Source organism: Astyanax mexicanus, chromosome 4 (genome assembly GCF_023375975.1).
Source record: "Astyanax mexicanus isolate ESR-SI-001 chromosome 4, AstMex3_surface, whole genome shotgun sequence".
Classification (NCBI taxonomy): Eukaryota; Metazoa; Chordata; class Actinopteri; order Characiformes; family Acestrorhamphidae; genus Astyanax; species Astyanax mexicanus.
In genome coordinates this window covers 58371358-58387961 of record NC_064411.1, presented here as the reverse complement: position 1 = coordinate 58387961, position 16604 = coordinate 58371358, and the positions used below count along the sequence as shown (strand labels likewise).

At 38.4% G+C, this 16604-nt stretch overlaps 1 protein-coding gene across 1 annotated transcript in view; it reads right to left on the bottom strand.

Moving 5' to 3' along the window:
• Positions 1 to 16099, bottom strand: part of col11a1b (collagen, type XI, alpha 1b) — a 132353-nt gene extending 116254 nt beyond the window's left edge. The window contains exons 1-2 of the mRNA XM_049476727.1: positions 15716 to 16099; positions 5289 to 5453 (exon numbers count right to left, since the gene is read on the bottom strand). Coding sequence (XP_049332684.1) covers positions 5289 to 5453; positions 15716 to 15830 — 280 coding nt within the window. The 5' untranslated portion in view covers positions 15831 to 16099. The remainder of the gene's footprint in view (positions 1 to 5288; positions 5454 to 15715) is intronic.
• Between the last annotated feature and the right edge of the window lie 505 nt (positions 16100 to 16604).

The following is a 16604-nucleotide window of genomic DNA, read 5'->3' as shown; positions in this document are numbered from 1 at the left end:
TAGATAATCAGATCAACATATGTGACTTAGAGCTGATGTGATTAAATCAAATTTATTTGTGTAGCGCTTTTTACAACAGGTGTTGGCACAAAGCAGCTTTACAGAAACATGATTACAGGACAAAGAATCAGGCAAAACATTAAACATAGAAAATACAGAATACAGAACCCCCAGTGAGCAAATAACTGAGCTCTAAATTTGATCAGATGTAAAGTCAGATTTGTTGTAAATCTCACAACAAAATAGTGCTATTCTAATTTATTCTAATTTATTCTAGTGTTGTGTAACCCTATTGGTCTGTACATTTTAAATACTTATACAATATAAACAACAACTGCCAGTTTTATGTCACAAATATTTAACAGATAAAAATCTATCAGTATTCATTTTGCTGTGTGAGTGTAAGTATATAAACGATATATAAACACAGTTAATGAGTTTAGATGAAAGAGATTAAAGTGATATAAGATCTGAGAGTAATAGTGTAATAGTGAGTAAAAGTGTAATAGTGTAATAGTGAGTAATAGTGTAATAGTGAGTAATAGTGTAATAGTGAGTAATAGTGTAATAGTGAGTAATAGTGTAATAGTGTAATAGTGAGTAATAGTGTAACAGTGTAATAGTGAGTAATAGTGTAATAGTGAGTAATAGTGAGTAATAGTGTAACAGTGTAATAGTGAGTAATAATGTAATAGTGTAATAGTGAGTAATAGTGAGTAATAGTGTAATAGTGAGTAATAGTGTAATAGTGTAATAGTGAGTAATAGTGTAATAGTGTAATAGTGCGTAATAGTGAGTAATAGTGTAATAGTGAGTAATAGTGTAATAGTGTAATAGTGAGTAATAGTGAGTAATAGTGTAATAGTGAGTAATAGTGTAATAGTGTAATAGTGAGTAATAGTGAGTAATAGTGTAATAGTGAGTAATAGTGTAATAGTGTAATAGTGAGTAATAGTGTAATAGTGTAATAGTGAGTAATAGTGAGTAATAGTGTAATAGTGAGTAATAGTGTAATAGTGAGTAATAGTGAGTAATAGTGAGTAATAGTGTAATAATGAGTAATAGTGTAATAGTGATTAATAGTGTAATAGTGTAATAGTGAGTAATAGTGAGTAATAGTGTAATAGTGTAATAGTGAGTAATAATGTAATAGTGAGTAATAGTGTAATAGTGTAATAGTGAGTAATAGTGTAATAGTGAGTAATAGTGAGTAATAGTGAGTAATAGTGTAATAGTGAGTAATAGTGTAATAGTGAGTAATAGTGTAATAGTGTAATAGTGAGTAATAGTGTAATAGTGAGTAATAGTGAGTAATAGTGTAATAGTGAGTAATAGTGAGTAATAGTGTAATAGTGAGTAATAGTGAGTAATAATGTAATAGTGAGTAATAGTGTAATAGTGTAATAGTGAGTAATAGTGTAATAGTGTAATAGTGAGTAATAGTGTAATAGTGTAATAGTGAGTAATAGTGAGTAATAGTGTAATAGTGAGTAATAGTGTAATAGTGTAATAGTGAGTAAGTGAGTAATAGTGAGTAATAGTGTAATAGTGAGTAATAGTGAGTAATAGTGTAATAGTGAGTAATAGTGTAATAGTGAGTAATAGTGTAATAGTGAGTAATAGTGTAATAGTGAGTAATAGTGTAATAGTGTAATAGTGAGTAATAGTGTAATAGTGAGTAATAGTGAGTAATAGTGTAATAGTGAGTAATAGTGTAATAGTGAGTAATAGTGTAATAGTGTAATAGTGAGTAATAGTGAGTAATAGTGAGTAATAGTGTAATAGTGAGTAATAGTGAGTAATAGTGTAATAGTGAGTAATAGTGAGTAATAGTGAGTAATAGTGTAATAGTGAGTAATAGTGAGTAATAGTGTAATAGTGAGTAATAGTGAGTAATAGTGTAATAGTGAGTAATAGTGAGTAATAGTGTAATAGTGAGTTTGTGTTCCCTCGTTAGTTTTATTAGCTGTGAGAGGAACAGGGTTTAATGGTGAGGTGATGATGTCAGCGGAGAGAGAATAAACTCAATAAACTCAAAAACAATAAATAATAAAAACTTTAATCTGCTGAATTTCTCTCTTAAAAGCCATTAAAGGGGGTGAGGCTGTGATGTCACTGATTTCAGCTTTAATTATCTCAGGAAAATGAGAAAAACGCTGCTAAAGTCTGAGACTCGGTTCTCTGAAGTCAGGGCCAGTCTGGAAAAAGCCCAGATCAGTTAAACCAGCTCTCTGATTGGTAGAACTGAAGACCATCAAATTAAACACAAAAACACAACCAGCATTATAACCCTACTATACTCTACTCTACTCTACTCTACTGTACTCTACTCTACTGTACACTACTCTACTGTACACTACTCCACTTTACTCTACTCTACACAACCCTACACAACTGTACACTACTTTACTCTACTCTACTATACTCTATTCTACTGTACTCTACTCTACTCTACTCTACTCTACTGTACACTACTCCACTTTACTCTACTCTACACAACCCTACACAACTGTACACTACTTTACTCTACTCTACTATACTCTATTCTACTGTACTCTACTCTACTCTACTGTACACTACTCCACTTTACTCTACTTTACTCTACACTACTCTACTCTACTCTATTCCTTTCTACTCTACTACTTTACTCTACATTACTCTACTGTACTCTACTCTACACAACACTACTATTCTCTACTCTACTCTACACTACTTTACACTACTCTATTCCTTTCTACTCTGCTCTACTCTACTCTACACTATTCTACACTACTCTACTCTACTCTGCTCTACTCTACACTACACTATTCTACACTACTCTACTCTACTCTAACCCTACAGGGGTTAGGCTACTCTACATTCCTCTACACTATTTTACTCTGCTCTACTTTACTCTACACTACTCTACTGTACTCTACTCTACACAACACTACTATTCTCTACTCTACTCTACACTACTTTACAGTACTCTATTCCTTTCTACTCTGCTCTACTCTACTCTACACTACACTATTCTACACTACTCTACTCTACTCTACTCTAACCCTACAGGGGCTAGGCTACTCTACATTCCTCTACACTATTTTACTCTGCTCTACTTTACTCTACACTCCTTTACAGTTCTTTACTCTACTCTACTCTACTCTACTCAATTCTACTCTACTCTACTCAATTCTACTCTACTCAACTATACTCTACACTACTTTACTCCATTCTACTTTACTCTACACTTCTGTACACTACTTTATTCTACTCTACTCCGCTGTACTCTGCTCTACTCTACACTCATCCACACTGCTTTACTCTACTCTACTGTACAATACTCTACACTACTATACTCTACTCTACACTTATCTAGTATACTCTACACTACACTACTCTACTTAATAAGCTCTACTCTACACTGCTCTACTCTACACTACTCTACACTACTCTACACTAAACTACTCTACACAGCCCTAAACAACTCTACTATTCTCTACTCTACTCTACTCTACACTACACTCCTCTGCACTACACTACTATACTTTACTGTACTCCTCTCTACACTACTCTACCCTACTCTACACTACACTACACTACTCTACTCAGCTCCACTCTACATTACACTACTCTACTCTACACTACTCTACTCTAATATTCTCCACTCTACTCTACACTAATCTACTCTACTCTACACTATTCTACTCTACACTACTGTACTCTACTCTACCCTACTCTGCACTGTACTACTCTACTCTACTCTACTCTACTCAACACTAATTAACACTACTCTACACTACATTTTTACTTTGAAATAATTGGATGTACTGGCCATTTTTTATTTGATTAGCAAATTTTATTTATACTTATCTTACTCTACTCTACTCTACACTACTCTACTTTACTCTGGTTCTGAATCCAGTTGTAGAGATGCTGTTTGATCTATCGTTTACAGTAATTGATCTCTGAATTGTTTATTGATTATTTTATGAAGCGTACAAATCTAAACAGTAGCTTCTGTTATTGAACAGCATCATCAAAGCTCTTCCTGCTTCCCGCTGTGGATCTGATCCCAAAATAATAAATCCGTCTGGATTTCCCTCATTAAGCTGCAGCAGGAACTGCAGTACAGCCAGAGTGAATTCAGCCGGAGCATCCAGTATGAATCACCCGGAACACGGTCGGCTGAATCACTGCAGCAACAATCACACTGATCCTACGACTGTACCGATACCAGGATATTAACTCTAATACTGATACTAAACTACAATACTTATTATTAAAACAGTACAATATAAAGCTATATATTTCACCCAATATAGCCACATTTAACTAAAATATGTTTAAATATCTACAATTTCTTTATTTTGAAAGTGAAAGTAAAGTTAAAATGAACTTGAATCTACATGTTGTAACAAGTTTCAAGTTATGTTATGAGCTGACAACTTTATTTTATATTCTCTTCATTCATGCAAATTATGCCAAATCATCACTGTCTCCATCTCCAAATCAGCAACCTTCTTACCTTTCAATGAAGGCCAATGAGTACATGTTATTTCCAAGCCATTTTGGCGCATTTCTATTGGTCGATTAATTATAACATTTTGATACACTAAAAATAACAACTGTCGGATTTACATTTTGGAGAGAAGTCACATATCTATAACTTTTATTTATTTTGAGATTGTTGTAACTTGTATATGTAGATATTTTATAAAATTTTCACTTTAAAGTGAAAGTTTTAACTCATTTTATCAATAGACATTTTTTTATTTGATTAGGAAATTTAATTTACAGTATGTTTGTATTATGTTAGTGTAATTATAAATTAAGATTTTTTTTGAAATAGCAAAAACAAATAACTATATATAACTAATGTCTATACCCTTTTACAAAACATAAATAAAGTAGTGTATGTGTTTGAGAAATTAAAAGTATTTTTTTATATAAGTATTTTTATATTTCTTTATATATACATGTTAATATAATAAACACATTATTTTATATAACAAATGAGTACTAAAATATCACTAATAATTTACTATGTAGTTATTATATCTGTGTATTTCAGTGCTGTAGCAGTGAAACAGTGAGGTGGTTGCTGTGGTGGGTGTTGTAGTTGCTGTGGTGTGTGTTTTCATGCGTGGTGTGTGAGGTGGTTGCTGTGGTGTGTGAGGTGGTTGCTGTGGTGTGTGAGGTGGTTACTGTGGTGGGTGTTGTAGTTGCTGTGGTGTGTTTTCATGTGTGGTGTGTGAGGTGGTTGCTGTGGTGTTATCAGTATGTGATGGTAGGTGTACAGTAGGTACCTGGGAAGAGCTGCTTGGTGGGGGTGCTGAGCTGGGCCTGTTTCCCCACTCTGTAGGCCACGTCGGGTTTGGATCCTCTCCTGACGGAACAGAAACCCTGCGTTTGCTTCACTCCTTCTGGAGAACTCTGGAAATCTAGAACCTTTAGAACGTCCACCGGTTCAGCTGTGGAGGAGAGGAGGTAAAGTCGTGATCACAGAGAAAGATATACACTTCATATTTTTAATTTTAGTTTTAATTTTGTCTTTAAAACTTTAAAACCTTTCTGAGGAAACCAGTTTGGGTTCCTTAGAAAGGAGAAGGTGCGCTGTGATGCTCATTGCTATCATTCACCCCACCAACAGTCTATCTTCACTGGTTTAAACAGCAGCAGATCTTCTGAATATATCTACACTGATGGGCGTGGTGTTCTGGAAATGAGGTGTGTTCAGGTACATTTCTGGAGTTTTGCTTGTTTATCTTGGTAACAGAAAACACAGGAGCTCCACTGACTGAATACAACCTAGACAGACGCCAACAGTCAGACGTTCATCGCTATCTCAGTAACACAGGCGCTGTGCCGAGCCGAGCGTACACCCCCACTTATTACACACACATGAACACACAGCAGCACAAACCCAACTTTTACATCAACAATAAACAGAATAGTAAATAAAATAACATTGCTGTTCCCGTAAATGAGCTGCTGGAGCTCCTTCACAGCGTCAACCAGCAGCTCAGTTTCCTCTGCTGAGAAGAGTTTGTTGAACACGTCCAGGTAGCTGCACCGTTACAATAGCAATCCACCAAAGTCAGAGCTCACCTGATCTACTCTTAAAGAGAATGATGAGCAAGATACACTCTGATTGGTTTATTAATTCACATTAAGCCCAAAATTACCACACCCATTATTAATTAAGAGAATTAGTACATGACTTTTTGTTTATTGTTTCGAGATGTGCAAGGTTCCATTTTCCTGTCGTTATGATGGCAAAGACACACTGACACACCCTAAATCAAACTGCATGGTGCACAGTTTGTGTTGGTCATTCTCTAGTTCTTTATTAGTGCTCACAAGACACGGTTAAAGGAAGATAATAATAAAGTATGATGTAGAGAAACATATACAGATTACAGTTAAAGTTATCCAAAAGCAGTGTGTAAGACTGGTGGAGGAGAACATGATGCCAAGATGCATGAAAAAAAACTGTGATTAAAAACCAGGATTATTCCACCAAATATTGATTATTTCTGAACTCTTAAAACTTTATGAATATGAACTTGTTTTCTCTGCATTATTTGAGGTCTGAAAGCTCTGCTTTATGTTTTTTGTTATTTCAGACAATTCTCTTTTTTTTGCAAATTAAAAAATACTGTAAACGGAATAAATACGTTTTATTCAGAATTTCAGAAACTGAAGTGCTCTCTTTTCTTTTTTTCAGAGCTGAATATAATTCAGGACCGAAGGCATTTATGAGTTTTTATGAATTTCGCTGGGGTTTGATAAACTGACTGGTCTGGAACAAACAAACTGACTGAGGGTCTGTTGGTAGCAGATGTGCTTTTATTTTGTTTTACGGTCGCTCTGACTGACGGTTTTACGTGGTGATTTCCCAGCTACTGTAACTGCCAATGAGGCGATTGCGATTTTATGAGAAACGTGAGCAAATCTGAACCCAACGAGGGGAAAAAACGCCTCCGGGTCCACACAGTCCACCGAGCCGGGCAGTACCGCGGTGTTGGGCCGAGCTGGACCGGGCCGGCGCTGGTCATCTCTGGGCACCGGTAACTGAAGCTCAGCAGGTTCTGGTTTTACGAGCTACTCAGTTTATGCAGTGTAACGAACACTGGAGTCCGTATTGCTGTAATTACTCATGTCAAAGTCACGCTGCTACTTTAATCAGCGCTAACGGAGCATCTCGAACTGTTCCCAACCACTCCGTCAGATCGCTACAGCCGTAAACAGCGTGATTTACGGTTTGATTGATTCGGCGTTTGTAGGGTAGGTGCAGTAAAGCGTGGTGCTGAGCAGCGCCGCCATGTCAGGCTGATCTATGGCTCTGCTTAAGCCGTTCAGAACCGGCCTTTGATGCGGCAGAAAGAAAGAAGAGGCCAGGCTGTCCGTCAGGCCTGATGAATGGGGTGGTACAAGGGGCCGGGAAGATAACCATGTTCCAGAGCGTCGGCTGCTCACGGCGAACACACCGGACTCATCGCCGTCATCCGTCACCCTGTCAGATCCTCGTCTACAACAACTACCTCACCACTGAGAGGCTGAGCAGACGAAATTTAGGCTACGTTCACATTACAAGCCACGTTGCTAAAAAACAGTTCACATTCACAAATGCTAATGCGTAAAAGCAAAAAGATGCATGAATTCCACATAATTTGACTGTTCACATTCATGTCGCATGTCCGTGGATTGAATACGTATCTGATTTAAGACCAAATATGAAAGTGACTCAAATATGATTTAAAAAAACTGGATTTGGCACATTCACACAGCCGTGAAAAAATCTGATCTGAGACACATTGGGCAAATCAGATCATTCTGGTAGAGTGAATGTAGCCTTAGAACTTTAGCAGCTTAATGGCGCCGAGTGGTCCAGCGGTCTAAAGCGCGGCCACTATGAGCAGGAGGTCGCAGGTTCGAACCCCAGCTCATGCAGCTTTGCCATCAAGCTGCCGGCATTAGAGGGAGCAGAATTGGCCCTGCTCCCTCTGGGTATGGGTGGGTAGATGGCGCTCTTTCCCCACATCAGCAGCACAGGGCGTCTGTGAGCTGATGTACCAGAGCCGAGCCGCTGTGCTTTCCTCCGAGTGTTAGCGCTGTGATGCTGCTTGGCAATGCTGCATCAGCAGCAGCTCAAAAAGAAGCGGTGGCTGACTTCACATGTATCAGAGGAAGCATGTGTTAGTCTTCACCCTCCTGGTGTGTTGGGGCATCACTAGTGATAGGGGGGAGTCCTAATGAATGGGTTGGGTAATTGGCCGTGTAAATTGGGGAGAAAATGGGAAAAATTAGAAAAAAGAAAAAAAAAGAACTTTTGCAGCTTAATGTTGCTCAATGTTACCAAAGTTAATGAGGTCCTGCAACTGCTTATAGAAAATGTGTGGGATGCATTTCTATTGGATGCTCTATCAACACTCCTATACCCCTACCACACAATCTGCAGCTACTGTGTATAGAGAATATTGACGTTTTTATGGGATGGATTATAACAGAAGGAACATTAGGAACCTCTACAACTCTCTACATGCTAGATCTATAAATATTACCCTAAATAACGGCCTAAATTTATAATCATTTATTAATGCAGATTACTTTTATCTTCCTTCTGAATGTAGACTATACAATCCCACATCTGCTTCTGGCAGAAGATATTGTATTAACGATGAGTGAAAATGTATTAAAAACACTCTAAATTCAAGTTGTTTGGTAAAGCTGGTAAAGCTTGTTGAGCCGGACAATAGTATGAAATAGATTTCGAAGAACAACAACGTAAGTGGGCGGAGCCTGGAGTGGTCTGTTGCAATGGTAGTCAGGCAACCAACCATATATTGATAAATCCAAGGAACCAAAGGCTAATTTGGTGAAAAAACTAAAGAAAAGACTAAAAGATGTGATTTAAGAGTTATCGCCGTAATGGTCTATACCTCCCGATACCATAGTAAACATTTATCAGGATTAATATCTGGACTTGTCTACGACTCTAAATCTGGTAGTGTGAAAAATTGTTGTGACTAGAAGTTAGTGCAGCGACTGGATAAGCCAATGAGGATGCAGGGCGGAGTTATACATGCAAGTCTTGTGTATGGACATCCATTCTGAATGGAATAAAACGTGTCTTGTGCAGCGCATCAGTTCTTCAGGACTGAAAGTGTTTTTGGAGAACAGACTCAAGGTGTGTTCCTCCTGGTGAGAGATTAATATGTAATTGATGAACCCGGTGTTGCTGATCAGTTGTGTAGTATCCAAATCACACGCAGTAAAATATTTCTATTTAACTACAAGAGAATGAAGATCACAACCATCTGACCAGTCTGAAATTCCTGCAGTATGAACCTGGTTTAACCCAGCTCAAACACACATGTCTGCTGGTCACCCTGCAGACAGGAAGTATCTGTTTCAAAGCCCTAAAGACAATAAACCCCTCCCCCAGCTCCTCCACTCCGTCCTCTCCGGATCGCCGAGGATTTCCAAACAGTCTCCGAGCTCTCCGACATCACGGAACGTCTGATTTTCCGTCAGATCATCCCACTTTTGGACCAGAACCCGAGCCTGGGAAAGAGCTTTAGAGGATCATATTAAACCCGTTCTGAAGCTTCAGCTCCATCAGACCAAAATACAGACCATTCTACAGCACAATAAACTCCAGCAGCTTCATAAAATACCCAACCACAGCAAATTACACACAATGGCACCAGCCTGACACAACGCTAACTCTCTACAAATAACGCTTTCTCAATTTCAGCACTGTTTGAATTCATATACAGACACATTTCAGAGTCAGAAGATCCTTAATACGACTGTTCCATCAAACAGAAACAAACGTTCAATCTCACCTTCATGGAAAAATACTTAAAAATATCCTTAAAAAACTGTAAGAAACTTAATGTTCTTTTTTTTTAAACAGGAAAAGGTCTTTACTTTCCAGTATCCATTATCCAGTACACCCTATGCACTATTAATGATTTAATATTCAGTTTGAGTAATTAAGTATATAATATTAATATAGTATTCAGTATACATTATGAATAATTCTGTATCCACTATGAATCATTCAGGGTTATTTCACCAAATATTGATCTCTGAAATCTTAAAACTGTATCAGAATTTGGAAGAAATGTTGTCCGTAGTTTAAACACAAATAAACTCAAACATTTACCTATAAATAGCAAAATCAGAGAATATGATTCAGAAACTGAAGTGAAATCTACAAAAACTATCAATCTCGAAAAAACTATTAATCTACCAAAAGCATTATTCAGTATCTATTTAGAATATTATTTATTTTCTACTGTTAGTAGATCAGTATCCAGTGTGAGTTTGAGGGGTTAAATTAGTCCGGATATGTGCAGTTTAATGATAGAGTTCTTTACTTCTACTCCAGTCTATAGATCTTCAGATCTTCTAAAGCTGAAGTTATAAAGACTGCGTATAGAAGGTTTAAAACTCCTGATTATGATGCTGAGAGGAACCCTGAGGAACCGCAGGAGATAAGCCTGATGACTGGGCCTCGCGGTTCTGATGTGGTTCTGAGTTCTTTCCACAAACGTTTCTCAAATTGTCGCTGAGTGTAAAGTTTCCAGACACAGCATTCCTCCGCAGGGTATAAATAGAGCTCGCCCTCGTCTTAATGAGGGACTTTCTTTAAAGAAAGATTAAAAACTGGACGCCGCTGGTCCACGCCCTCAGCGCGGCCATGCTAATAGCCTGTAGCCGGTCTGGGCCGGGTCCAGAGCGTCGGCTACTGTTTTTTTCGCTATTCTCCAGCGTGGACTGAAGCCTCTTTGTGCTGAGGAACGCCGTTCTCCGGGCTGCATACCTACAGGCCTCATATATTCCAGATGTAGAGAGTTGGCCGGCTCGGGAAGACCGCGCTCACGGAAGCTCTTAAAACACTGAGATATTCCAAATCCATTAAAAAGCACAAAATCAGTCCGAATTAGCCCTGAAGTGCAGGAGAGGCCCGCGGTGAGTTCTGGCTCCGGAACAATTACGACCCGGTTCTGACTTTACCCAGTGCAGATTCAGTGAGACAGCACGCATTAATAAACACTCACCGTGAATAAAACATCTGTTATACATTAATAACATCGTATAGTGCTCCCATTCTGTACAGTGCATTGTTATAAATGCGTTTATAGGTTATTATACTACAGCGTAATTACACACTATAATGTATGCATGACTCTGAATTGTATTTTTTGTATAATTGACAAATAAAAACTAATTTAAAAAATAATGAGCTTAAAACTACTGCAAAACTCAGTAGGCTATTATTGTAGGTCTCAGGCAGATGTAAAATTCTTTCCCTATTGCCTTAGAAAAAGGCTCTTACAGGCTCTTCACTTTGGGTAGTGCACCTCCTGGTGAGATTTCCCTTACTGATAGACATGCCTATTATGCCATTTTACAACAAACTCATTGGGGGTTATTATACACCCTGCACAAGGTGCGCTGCAATGCTTATTGCTACCTTACACTCCGTAAAGTGTCTATTTTCATACCTAGTGTCAGAATTTAAGAATAAATATACACTGATTAGTTAATTTCATGCTACACCAAAATTTAACCACGCCCATGATTAATTAAGAGAATTTGTTCAAGGTGTACTGTTCCCCCCATGACAGCAAAGACACACAGACATTGCCTAAAACCAGCTGCACGATCTGCAATTGACCAGTGTGTCACTGATCACTAAAATAGGGCCCAAAGGCTCATTCATGGAGCATCATCGGACTTGGACTTTGGAAAGTAGCAGCTAACCCCAGATAACAGAGAACATTATAAGAGCATTTAGCAACATTATGAAAAGGTTACAGCAAGGTTGGCCTGTAACGCTACAAAAATTAAAACTGATGTTCACGTTGCAGCCACGTTATAAGAATGGTTATAAAGAATAAATCTTAAAAACGCTCTAAGAATCTCCATAAAACTCAACAGATTGAATGTTCTATAAATGTTGTTATAGCTGGGAAGAAAGCTAATTCAACAAATTTCTATTTGATACATCAGGTTCAGGTTGTGTTTGGGTTTTGATGATGGTCAGGTTTGAATATGAAGGTCTTCAATCCTGTCTATGACCTGGACTGAAGAGTTCACACTGTAAACTGCAGGTGTGATTGATAATCTGAGGAGCATCTCATACAGTGACAGTCGGTCACCCCTAGTAGTGATAGGAGGATCACTAACAGCTCAGTGATATATACATATTTTATAAATTTGTCTTTTTATTGATCTAAATTTCTGTTTTGCCTTTTAGCCTTTTTATTTCGTTTAGTTTATTCATTTCATCCTTTTATTAATTTTGTCTTTTTATTGATCTAATTTAGTTTAGTTAATTTAATTGATCTAGTTAGCTTTTTAATTTATTGTATTTAATTTATTAATTTCATAATTTTATTTATTTTCTTTGTTTTATCATTGGCCTTTTACCTTTATATTTAATTTATTTTATCCTTGTATTTATTTTTTTATTTAAAATAGATTTTACATGCTTTTACTATTTAATTTTAATTGGTTTGTTAATGAAGTTCCTTTTTTTTAGCTTATACTGATTAAATACTTAATTTTAATTTTAATTTATTTTTAATTTGTAAATGTCCGGCTGCATTGAAAATGAGGGTTACCCTCAATGTATTACTGAGTGAAAATAAAAATTTATGGAGCAGCTGGGACTCAGCTTTAACCTATGAGTGTAAAGCAGGATCTACAGGCCCAGCTGTAGCAACATCTGTGGGTAAATGTGCTGCAGGATCCATACAGAACCTGTAGAACCTCCAAACCCAACCCTCTCAATCTCATCTTATATCCAGAATAGAGGAACCAACAGGGAACTAGAATAAACTTTAATTCTTTCTTTGTAATATTTGCTGAAAGTAAATTATTATTTTTGCTGGTTTAGTCGGGCAGCAGCTGTATCTGATGGAGGTTCAGCTGGTGAGATGTTTATGGTTGGGGTGATTACTCCGCAGTGGAAAGTGTTGCGGCGCTGTGGTGGAGTTTATAAAGCAGAACTGGAGCTGGGGCCGGTTCTCCGGTTCTGCTGACTCCTACACTTCTAAACCAGGTCTGCAGAAACGCCGTGTGGTGAAGAGATCATCACCCAGCGCCGCCGGAACACCAGCGTGGCACAGCGACCCCCGAGACCAACAGGAAACATTACTTACAGAGTTTACAGCCAGGTCTGCTTTACTCATTACCACCCAATACTACTTAATTTATTACTTTATCAATCATACAATCTCTAATTAAAACTAACCAAACCAAAAGAATAGAAATATTCTGCCATTACTTTTAAAGAGGTAATATACAAGTCTTAAATACATAAACAACAGAGTATACAAAAAACACACCAATAAACCAATAAAAAAGAAAAAATTAACGATGCAAAAACGTCTCAATAGTCCTCAATAAATTACCAACGAATGTTCAAAAATCAGAATACTTTACTTTAGCCGTCAACCACAGATGTCTGAGATAGGGTTGTACAGATAAGTGGGTGGGGCTAAACTGCTGTAGGCTGAATAGGTGAGCTAAATTGCTGTATTAGGTTGAATGGGTGGAGCTAAGATGCTGTATTAGGTTGAATGGATGGATCTTAACTTGCTGTAGGATAAATGGGTGGAGCTAAACTGTTGTATTAAGTTGAATGGGTGGAGCTGAACTACTGTAGTCTGAATGAATGGGTGGAGTTAACTGCTGTAGGCTGAATGGGTGGAGCTAAAAAGCTGCTGTAGGCTGAATGGATGGAGCTAAATTGCTGCTGTAGGCTGAATGGGTGGAGCTAAACTGCTGTATTAGGCTAAATGGGTGGAGCTAAGCTGCTGCTGTAGGCTGAAAGGGTGGGGCTTAATTTCCACTGTTGCCTGAATGGGTGGAGCTAAATTGCTGTTGCAGGCTGAATGGGTGGAGCTAAACTGCTGTACTTTGAATGGGTGGAGGTAAACTGCTGTATTGACTTGAATGGGTGGGGCTACACTGCTGTATTAGGCTAATCGGGTGGAACTAAACATGGGAGGAGCTAAACTGACTTTGTAGGCTGAATGATTGGGCGGAGCCATAAACTGTTGTATTATGTTGAATGGGTGGAGCTAAACTGCTCATGTAGGCTGGATGGGTGGAGCTAAACTGCTGCTATAGGCTGAATGGGTGGAGCTAAGCAGCTGCAGTAGGCTGAAAGGGTGGGGCTAAACTTCCACTGTTGGCTGAATGGGTGGAGCTAAAATGCTGTTGCAGGCTGAATGGGTGGAGCTAAACTGCTGTACTTTGAATGGGTGGAGATAAACTGCTGTATTGAGTTGAATGGGTGGGGCTACACTGCTGTATTAGGCTGAATGGGTGGAGCTAAACCTCTGCAGTAGGCTGCTCGAGTGGAACTAAACATGGGAGGAGCTAAACTGACTCTGTAGGCTGAATGATTGGGCGGAGCCATAAACTGTTGTATTAGGTTGAATGGGTGGAGCTTAATTGCTGCTGAAGGCTGAATGGGAGAAGCTGATCTGCTGTAGGTTGAATGGGTGGAGCTAAACTCTTGGTGTAGGCTGAATGGATGGAGCTAAACTGCTGTATTAGGGTGAATGGGTGGAGCTAAACTGTTGTATTAGGTTGGATGTGTGGAGCTATACTGCTGTAGGCTGAATGGGTGGAGCTAAACTGCCAACAACATCCATACACCTCCATCTGCTTAAGAAAGTGGTCCTATTCTTTTGGCACTACTTCTTAAATACAAAATCTAAGCTGTTTCCTATGTGTGCATTTGCACATCTGTGTCAGCAGCGTTGACAGAGAACGTTATAAGAATGTTTTGTAAAGGTTGCAGGAAGGTTATTTTGTAACGTTACAGAAATATTAACATTCCAGGAACGTTCTAAAAACAAGTGACGTAAAGTTAAATCACTACGTTTTTGGAACATTCCTCACATAATGTTTCCAGCTTGGCAAATACTAACATTGTGGAAACATTCCCAAACTTAAAAATTAAAACACTGACACAAGTGCTATTGCAGAAACGTTACCAGAACATTTAGAAACGTTAAATAAAAACGTTCTAAGAACATCCAGAAAACTTCAATGTTCTGACAGATTCAATGTTCTAAGAATGTTAAGTGTAACATTCAGAAAACATTTCTAATAACTCAAATTCGTTTTTTTTTTAGGCTGGGGTCCTATTCTTTTGGCACTACTTCTCGCCTACCAAAGGGACCAGACAAGCTGTATGTGTTTGAGGACATTTTCAGAACGTTTTCTGAACGTTACAGTTACACTTAACATTCTTATAAATGTTAGAATCTGTTTTTAAAGAACATTTTAAAGAATTTTACACGTTCTTTTTACAGTGCTTCAACTTTACTTCTTGTGTCAATATTTTAAGGATAAGTTTTGAAGCTTTGGGAATGTGACATTTTTTCAAAAATTTCTGAAATGTTAGTGCTCATCTAGCTGGGAATAAGTTCTAATAGTGTGAGAAACGTTTTGATAACGTTGTAACGCAAACCCTTATTATAGTCGCACATTTCTTTAGAATGTTGCTAGAACATAATTATAATAATAATATTTCTAATAAGTTACAGGCTATCCTTCCAGGAACCTTTTCACAACGTTTCTTAAACATTTTTTTAGAACGTTCTTCAAATGTTCTTTGTTAGCTGGTTGATTAGATATTTAGACATCATCTAGAATACGTTCTAAAGGATGTCCATAAGTATGTGGACGGTCCTACCTGCCCGTGCTCCTGTGGTCAGCACCAGGATGAGTGTGGTGATGAAGGCCGGTACGGTCAGGCTCCTCAGGTTCTTCCACCTCCACTTGTTGCATCTCCATCTCTGATGATCCATGACCCACCTGGCCTCTCACACTCCCCGAGCACTCCCTGGTCACACTCCTCACACTCCCAGATCACACTCCGACCGAACACACACTCCCGCGCTTTCACACTCCCATCGGTGTCCACCTCCGTCCAGAAAGTGCTGAAGCTGCTTCTGCAGGACCTGGACCAGTTCCCCGGTCCTCCTCGGTCTGAAGGTGAGTGTGTGCGAGAGTGAGTGTGAGAGTGTGTGTGAGAGTGTGTGTGAGTGTGTGCGAGAGTGAGGCAGGGCTGGAGGAGTGAACCTGAGCCCTGACTGAAGGAAGGAACGCTCTCGGAGAGAAGCTCCACACTCCTCCAGCAAATCACCAGCCTGGACCCCGGCTGAAGGTCCGCCCATCATCAGGCTGAGGAACCCTGCAGGATCCCCAGCTCAGGCTCGGGTTTAGACCCATTCTGAGACGGCTGGAGGAACATCAGAACCTGCTCTCAGATCTTCAGTCAGTTTTTAGGATAGGTTTCTTTTTTTAAACTACATTTATTCTTCTTTTAAACTAAAATTAAGCAAGCATGCTGTTAGTTTACCTTTTTGTGACATACTGAACATAATTATACTTAAGTATACTTGGCTTATGCTGACGAGTATACATAAATCTAAGTATGAGTCTAAGTATATTTATTAATCTATGCATAAAATTGTACTTAAACGTTTGATTGAGATATAAAGATACATTTAAGAAAAGTACAATTAAGTATCTTTGCCTTATATGTAAAGTATACTTGGCTTGTAGTTACGATGGAATAT